This window comes from Octopus sinensis, linkage group LG1 (genome assembly GCF_006345805.1).
Source record: "Octopus sinensis linkage group LG1, ASM634580v1, whole genome shotgun sequence".
NCBI classification, from domain to species: Eukaryota; Metazoa; Mollusca; class Cephalopoda; order Octopoda; family Octopodidae; genus Octopus; species Octopus sinensis.
The window spans coordinates 68,375,050-68,384,620 of NC_042997.1; the positions used below are offsets into that span (position 1 = coordinate 68,375,050).

At 34.9% G+C, this 9,571-nt stretch overlaps 1 protein-coding gene across 7 annotated transcripts in view; it reads left to right on the forward strand.

Annotated features, from left to right (window-relative positions):
- The window catches only part of LOC115217082, a 194,794-nt gene extending 186,782 nt beyond the window's left edge, over positions 1–8,012 (forward strand). For 6 of the 7 annotated variants that reach the window (XM_036501707.1, XM_036501712.1, XM_036501706.1 and 3 more), the window contains one exon: positions 6,056–8,012. In XM_036501707.1, the coding sequence (XP_036357600.1) occupies positions 6,233–7,555 (1,323 nt within the window). In that variant the 5' untranslated portion in view covers positions 6,056–6,232 and the 3' untranslated portion in view covers positions 7,556–8,012. Of the gene's footprint in view, positions 1–5,676; positions 5,696–6,055 lie in introns of those variants that run through there. The other variant, XM_036501716.1, reaches the window with a different exon arrangement.
- Positions 8,013–9,571: the final 1,559 nt, after the last annotated feature.

A 9,571-nucleotide genomic window follows, 5' to 3' on the forward strand; every position in this document is an offset into this window, starting at 1 on the left:
GCCTCACAGTGGGACTGAGCCCGGGACCATGTTATTGGTAAGGAAGCTAGTTACCACACAGGTACTCCTGCGCCTATATATATATGACCATCTCCGTCCAGCCATCGCTATGATCGACCGCTAGCCACTAACGCTTTTTTTTATTCTCTCTGTTTATTTTCTCGTGTTCCTTTCTGCTGAAGTGCGTAGGCTCGAAACGTAAAAGACTTTCTCACGTCCTCGAGGCTTAAACTAATACACCTGTTTGTTGTTTATACACCTGTCTTCGTCTTTTGTTATTTTTGTAAATTCCAACTCTATCTATCTATCTATCTATCTATCTATCTATCTATCTATCTATCTATCTATCTATCTATCTATCTATCCATCCATCCATCTCTCTCTCTCTCTCTCTCTCTCTCTATATATATATATATATATATATATATATATATATATAGTTGCAGAATTATCCGCCAGAGCCCTATTGCTGATTGTAGAAGTATATTTTGCTCAAATTAAATTACTTAACCTTTAACAACTTTTTTCATGTGATATTACTTGTATGTAATTGTATTTGAATATATTTTCTTTTATGATGTAACTACAAGTCTAAAGTAACATTTGTCTTTGTTTTCTGACGGGTGGAACTTTTGAGAGCTTGTGTATTCATAATCATAATTTTTTGAATTAAGAAAATATTATATTTGCTTTACTTCGTATATTTTTTTGTAATTAAATAGTGATACGCAAACCCATTTTGTTCAGAAAAATCTTGGCGCTGACACTTCTTATTCAGTGCTTTGGTGTATTGTCCACCATGTGAGTATGCACATTAAAGCTGACTCTAAAAAGAAATCATGTTAGTTCAACTCTTGCATCTTCAGGAACTGCCCCTAAGACGTAATGATAATAATTGAAAAATACAATGCCACTGGAAACCGAAGGCATTTAAAGTAAATTAGTATATCCGATGAAATGAGTGGAGTGGATAGAACGAGAAAACATTCTCCCATGACATAATCAGATTCCAAGAGACATAACGGTCTTGACAGCCAAACCTGCACAATTACAGAGCTTTGGTGTATTCAAATTTCGTGAAATTATGAGTGGGATGCCTACTTTCAGCTGCATATTGTGTTGAAGAAAATTGGGAAATTCTGTGGGAATAGTCGATAACACCATTAACATCAACTATATGATAAACTGATTTGTATTAGCTTGCTTGAGCACATCATATAGTTCAGAAGGCCAATCGTGGTTACTATTCTTCTTGAGAGGCTAGAATGAACCTTTAGTAGCAGATTCATAAGATGTGTTAATAAGTGTTTTGCATTTTTTTCTATCTCCAGCCACTCTGCCAACTAGTTGCTAAGTATTTCGGTCAAGTGAAGGAAAACTTGAAATTACAAAGAAAAAGTTTTCTATCTTCCATATTTGAAAACGTGTACTAATTTTTCTAAGACATGACATTTAAATGTGGAATTTAATAATGACTGGATTCCAAATACACGTACGCACGCGTACAAATACACACATGCACAGACACTTAAACACACACGTGCCCAGACACTTAAACACACACACTCTTTTCTCCCCCTCTCTCTTTCTATGTGAATGTAAATATGGGTGAGAAAGTGTGTGCAAGCGCGGAGTAAGCTCAAGGATAGCGAAGTTTGACGTGACAAATTGGTAACGTTTTTGTATCTCAGACTAACACTACTAAATAACCATTACAAATCAAACACTACTCAGTTAAAACTTTCAGATTCCTTTCATCTAACTTTAATTCCAAAGCAATTTTGAATATTTTTTTTGCACATGTATTTTTCTAGGTGCACTCTGTGTGTGAGCGCGCGTATTGATGTTATTAACATGCTATCAAAATAGCCGAAAAGAAGAGAAAATAAGAAATAAAAAGAAAAATTGCAAAGATAAGAAAATTCACGCGCGAATCTCAACGGACAACCTATTGGAAATGTCCTGAAGTGAGAAGAAAAATGAGTTGAAACAGTAACAGTGCAGGTGTATGATAAAGAAGTGGAATATTAACGTGTCTATGTATGTATATGTGTGTGATTGTGCGTGTGTTTGTGTGTGCATGTGCGTGTGTGTGTGTATGTATGTATGCGTGTATGTATGTATGGTTTTTCTTTGAGTGTAAGTTCTTAAGGGTGTGTTCAGGTTAGTCACTAACAAAACAAGACTTTTTGAGTTAAGAAATTTCCCGGTGTTTGTATATATGTGGTTGAGTGTGTGTACGTATCTTCTATTTTTTAATTATTATAAATCTTCTGCTGAGGAGGGAACCGGTTTCCAACAGAGATACAATACTCCATCTCAGGGATGTAGTTAACACAGACAAATTCACATTTGATACTTGAGAAACGTCTTGCATATTTTTACTGTTCCACTCACGGATTGCACTTGCAATGTTCGAATTAGCCGGTCGATTTCTCTTTCTGAAAATCCCAGTTTATCCAGATTCTCGTTTAAGCATTTACTAACAAAACCTAATGCTCCAATTATTATTAGTATGAATATGAATTCATAGTCTGGATATGGAAGCTAAAGGATTCGAAGCAGTTGTCTTTAACGGTTTTGTGTTTAACGGTTTTGTGTTTAACGGGTTTGTTGTAGTGCATTGTGTATATGTGTATATAGCAATGTACCTAGGTATGTGTGTAAGTGTGTATATATGTCTGTTTATACATATCTACGTACATATGTAAGTATATATATATATGTAGGTATGTATGTATCTGCATGTGTTTTCATATTGTGTTTATGTTCCCTATGTTATTTGTTGATGTGCATGTGTATGTGTATGTGTTTGTATGAGTTGCCACGTGTTGTGTTGTACAGCTGTATTTGTGTGTATATATGTATGTATATATGTGTGTGTATGTGCGTGTACATTGGTTTCAGTGTAGTAGTGTGCAAAATATTTTTGATATGTGTGCGTTACTTAACTTTTTTAACATTTGTGTAACTATTTTGTAATAATGCGTAATTTTTTTTTAAGCAAGTGTGTGTGAATGTAATGAAGTATGTGTTTATATGTGCATGTGTATTTATGTTGCTGTTGCGGCCACTCCAATTTCAAAACTCACATTTTTTTCTCAGAAGTACAGGAGTCTATTATTGTTCAGGCCCCTAAGTTACAGGAGTTCACGGAACTGTCTTCCTTCAACATGATCGCGTAGGAGGTAACTGTATATTTCGGACATAGCAACGTAAGCGAAGAGACATGGGTGAACCTATTATTAGGTTCATCTTATGACAAGCATTTAGCAATTGACTATAAACCAAAGTAGTCCTTAGAATAAAATCACATATTTTATAAGAAAATTAACGAGTTTCTTTAAGCATCTATTGTCACACAATCATTCTTGCATTTCTTTTATTAATTCGTTTACTATTTTGTTTCTATCATTGGATTACAGCCTCATAAAGCTAAGTTAATTTTTGGTGTGAGCAGAAAACTAGTGAAAATAATCGAATAATTATAGTGAAAATACTTGACCCAGGTTTCATACTGCTACATATTTTATTGAATCGGCTGAATTGAACACGAAATTGTAACAACTGACTAAACTATTAATATTGTAAACTATCTTGTTCAACTCATCATTATCGAATATGATGAAATCTTTTAATTCCACTACATACATTGCATTGCTGTTCGGTCGAATTATCAGTTTTATTTTTGTCGACGATTCTCTGATAAAATGCAAAGTCAACGTCAACAATATTTGAGCGCAGATTAATAAGATAAAATATCTGATAGAACCCACCCCACCCTACTTCTCCCATATTTAATTATGCTTAAAAACAGAACTCCAATTTTATTTAGACTATTGGTCATTCAGAAAACAATAACATTTAATTTAAAAATAAGTAGTGGGTTTATCAGTCTGTCATACACACAAATATACATGCATATTCATTACTTTAACTAAACTGACTTTCGTTTTATGGTTGATTGGTTTAGCGAATTACCAAGCAGATCGAAATCGCGTAAATAGAGGTAGACACGTTTTTAGTAATATCACCAATAATTTTTTTCTAATTTTGGAACGAGACCAGCAATTTTGAGGGGAGGGAGAAGTCGATTACTTCGACCCCCAGGGCTCAGCCGGTATTTTTGACACCGAAACAATGAAAGGCAAAGTCGACATCGGCCATCGGCAGAAGGGATGCCGGGTAATCATTTTCACGAGTGCACTAACGATTTTGCCAGCTAGCTGCTTTAATGATATCATCACAAAAAACACATCCAACATTAAAACGATCATTGAAACGGGAGGTGGGGAAAGTACGATTATCATATATATGTGAGTATATACACCGGACCTTATGTTTACAACGGTAAAAGAACACCTTCCTTTACATTCTATCCCGTAACTTAAACGTTCCAGAACGGTTAAGTTACGGGATGCAAGTATTATAGATCATTTTAGGCTAAGGTAATATGCAAAATAATATGCATAATATGTTTGGGAGTTTCTGTACAAGAGGGTGTTAAAAAGTTCCTATCTTTAAGGGTATTGGGAAATGTTTGGTTGGAAGCCCAACCTTCCGAGTTCATTTACGGGGATTAGAAACACTGAAGGATCGATAACAATAAGTGTGTGAATCTGAGAAGGGAATACGTTGGACAAAATCATAATCAACCGATCCTCCAGTATTTTCTTTTACTCAAAGCCAGGAAATTTTCAGCACCTCCTTGTAAATATATTGTTTATGAAACGCTTTTAATTGTTCTAACAGGTGTTTCGTTTACATTAAACTTTTTCACACTTTGTGGTGAACTCTTCCATTTTGAAGTAAATTTAATAATTTCATTTTCATTTCTAGACAACTCGATTTTCATATTTGATGTTTGAAACGTTACTATTCAATCGCGAAAATATTTATCTAATTATTCAAAATAAAACTAACATAGAAGCTATTTTAGCGTGTGGTCCACCTCACAATGACTGAAGTGAAATGAAAGAAAATCGATAAGTTCAATCGGCTATGATGAATGATATAATTTAATTACATATCGATGGCTGGAATTGATAGAATACTCGGGTTTGGAAGTGTCTGTATAATACTGTATGCCTGTCTTTTTTTCCTTCTTTCTGTTTGTATGCCTGTCTATGTATGTATATATGTATGTATACCCAAGACATATCCTGCGTATATCATTAAACTGTATCTGGGTATGTCATTAAATTGTGGTGGGGTTCCTGTTCGGGAGTTCAGGAGTTGCGGGGAGCGTAGAGTTACCTATTAATTATTACCATTATTCCCAGCGCCATTCTGTCTCCGCTCCCATCTTTCATTAAATAGATTTCCTTGGGTTATAGGAGGCTCCCTTTGTTTTGACAAAGCTGTAGGGAAGGTAGTTCTTCAGGTGAAAGATACTGTGACATAAAACTTAAGATCAACATAATATCACTCATCTTGTAATGCTTGTCACTGGAACCTATTACAGCCGCCAAGGAAGTGGCAAAAGTATTCTACAAGCTTTTGTCACTTAACTCCAATGATGTACAGGTGTCACACTATCATTTTATTACTTGATCCGTTTTGTATTTCATAAAGTTCTATGATGAAGGATATGTGGTGTGAAAAGTCATATCCATGCACATTCAGGGATGAAAGAAAATTAGAACAATCGGACTGAATGTGAAACGGCTATCATCTAACATGAAGCAATCATCATGTATGTATACATATGTAAAAATCACCACGTATTTTATTTCCAATATATGTAACTTTCCTTTTTTACTTTCTTTGTTGAATATATAACTATATTCTCTTCGTAAAACAGTGAGTCATGTACTTTTCATAATAAAACATGAAAGGCAATAGAATTGTATGTGGCTTGTATGAGTCATTAACTCAATAAAAATTTTAGGCATTTTAGTTTCGTTTTGATTTTATTTACTTGCATAGATTTTAATTCTTAGGATTTCTATCAAAAACATGCTCTATATTATTCACTAGTAGTTACTATTTTGCTTCACTTCTTTTTGTTTCTAGACCTCTTTAATCGTACTTATTTTGTTTCATTTTTTTCTAGGTTGTTTGGACGACGATCTCATCCATCTTTGGCCCAAGCTCAAATAAAGTGCTGTCATCCACTGATTCCTTACAACCATATCTACAAATAAAAGTGTAGGAAAATCTGACTACTTGTGTGGATCCTATACGTTGCCTTCGGAAGGCAATAAACTCTATATGTTTTGTGTCTTTCAAGATGGCATTTTGTCGGTGCTTCAACAAACGAATTTTCAACTGGAAGATAGCAGTTTCGTTCATGTGTTTAGTTACAATTTACTTCTATTTGTATCAAAATGTCAACTCCGTGTTCGGTCACCCTCACCTGTTCCGGTCTCTTATTCATGTTATGAATAAAAACTCGCCGTTTGATCCACATGTCTTATCTAAAGTCCTTAAATCAAACGGCGACAACAACACTTTATTGCGATACCTTGTGACACCATCATCGATCTCTAACCATACTTTGAGTAATAACGTCACATCAATATCAACCAGGTTAAAATATCAAGCGCCTAATGAGTCTACTAATGAAGCAAAAGTACGTCCAGGTATGATCGATGATGACAAGTCGAACCTATCCTCTAGTAAAGAGAATACAACAGAAGACCCAGTAAATCATATATTAGAACAATTAATTGATATAAAAAATATATCTTCATTAGAAGAATATCGCACATTGTTAAGTTTAAATAAAACCTTACCTTTGCTAACACTTTTTACAACAATGAAAGTTATGAAAGCAAAATTCATAGCCTACAATAATACTCTGAAAAACTGGAAAAAACTAATACCTTTTGTTCCGGCTCCAATAGTATTCAGCAGTGATAGTTACTTGATTAAACAGTGTGAGTCAGATGGCTGGAAAGCATTACCAATTCGGCGAATAGCCGCTGGTGGTGCTCCAGTTCTGAAAGATATGTATAAAGATGCTATGTCTAAGTTTTCAACATTATTTTATGCTTATTCAAATGCAGATATTTTATTCGATGATAGTCTTTTACAAGCACTTTGGCTTACGGCTAAAACTCAAGATCTCAGTAAACCTTTATTAATTATGGGAATTCGGACTAACGTATTAAATGTCATGCCTCACGAAGTAATTACCTGGAGTGCTATGAAGAGCACTGCTAAAAGGCGCGGAAAACATTTTCTTCGAAATGCTGAAGACTATTTCATTACGTCATACAGTTATCCTTGGAATACTATACCGGACGTAGTAATTGGTCGAAGAGCATACGATAACTGGCTAGTATTAAATGCTCGCAAACAGAAACACAATTTGATAGATGCGTCGGACACCGTCCTAGCTCTTCATCAAACCACAAAGGCCGGAAACTTCGAGGGTCACCGCCACAGGGATGGCAATTACAATTTACGGTTGTTGAGTCGCCGCTTTGGGAAGATCCATTATGGAGCTGGTTCAACCATATGCGCTTCACTAAAGACTAGTCGCCAAGCAGACGGCAACATTACTCTCACAAGACGGACGAAACTGATGAATCTGTGCTTTCCTATTTGAAAGGCATGGGTTGGGTCTATTTTCCTTATTTGAGATTTAATGGGCATAGTGTGAGAAATGGGAATTTCTTAAGACACATTTAAAATAGTGAAAATAACAAATGAAACACTTTGAAACCATTCCACTTCATGTTATAAGTGGGTATTGGGAGCATTTGTCCGTTCATCATTATTAAACAAAGTGGTGGAAAGTGTTCATTATGGCATATCATTTAAGAATCATCATTGGTGCATCAGTTTATTTTTATTATTCATTTTGTAATGATTTATTGTAACTTTTATGTTGGGAAAATTTGTTGGGAGGTCATGACCTTTCTCGTGTATATATGAATGGGAAGAAAAGTAATTAAACTAAAACGGGAAAGAAAATCTTTTCTTTTGATTTGTCTCAGACAAAAGTGTAAATAATAAAAATGTGACAGTAAAACATTATGCGCTTATCAAATTCTGTACAGGAAGATAATGTTGTTTGCTTCTTAAAGTTCATTGAAACTGAAACTATCTTTTCTGACAGTGATCATGCATCTGATTGAGAACGTCTACAATATATTGTTCTTATAGGTAGGTAATACACAGCAAACCTGCGATATGGAAGCTTCACTGAAGAAATATCACTGCAATCGGATTTTATTTTTAGCGAGGATAATCGTGTTTCGTTACTAAAAATATGTGTATTTCTTCTTCATTAAGGTCAGATATGTAATAATATCTGTTATAATTAAAAATACCAGAAACTTCATCCGGAAAACATACCCGAAAGATATACTTCTCCTGTCTCTACTATGATTGCTTTCCCCTCGAAATTCTAAAACCTAATTGAAATCGTCGACGTGTATGTATGTATGTATTTATGTATAACTTAACTGAAACGTCGGATAAATTTCCATACACACACACACACACACACACACACAGAAACACACACATACATACACACACACGCACACACACACACACACATACACACACACACACACACATATATATATATACACACATATATATATATATACCTCACCCTAAGTCGTTAATTGGTTCCAGGAGACACGGCTTAAATCGAATTAACTTGTCTCTAGGCTAAACCGTAATAACCATTTCCAGTTCTGTACTTTATTTATGAATGCATTTTCAATAATACACGATTAATAAAAACCTCTTTTAAGCTTACAAACAAATAATTTCAATACAGTAGAGTAAAAGAAATCTAAATTTACGAATACAATTTGGAGGTGTTTACCACACATCGGACGCTTTATTCATGAAAGCGGTTTGCAATACAACATGGTAAAATAATAGCCTTTTTTAAGCTTAAGAAATAAATTCAGTAATTATTATTATTTTGCAATAGTAAGAAAACGAAATTATTTTAAATTTATCAATACAATTTAGTGGTTTACATCGTGGATGTAGATGCGGATCATCAACATCAACAGCTGATTCTGGCTGTTCTCGTTGTTCAATGCGCTAAAAAATCCAGTTGAGAGTTCCTTGAACTGTCTTTTTCTTTTCTTCAAGGATTACATTATAAGGAGCAAAAGGTTTGTGACAGGCCCCCATAATCTTCGAAAAGCTTTGAGCATTTAGATCCATATCCTCGAACATAGAAAGACCTTTTTCGATATATGCAAATGCTTGCTGCATTTTCTTAATGATAAAGTGACAAGGCTCAGGCTCGACTTTCTCTCCTTCTTAATTTTGCTGCTCGTGAAGTTCTCTCAAACCCTCGTTCGTCAGGGGCTGCTTGTCTTTTTCAAATAAATCTGTGAAATCCTCCTCCCCCAAATCCGTTTCCAGTTCTTTGCTCGTAGTTACCAACGTTTTGTTGATGGCAACATCAAACCCCTTAAAATCATTCACGAATTGCAGGCAAAGCTTCTTCCATACACCATTCATAGCCGTGCTCTGTACACCATTCCATGTCGTTGCTATGTTCTGTACGACTTTGTAGATATCGTATATCTTCCAAAAGTCACGAAATATGATGGATTCATCAAAATCAGTTGCAGCCATTGCTCGC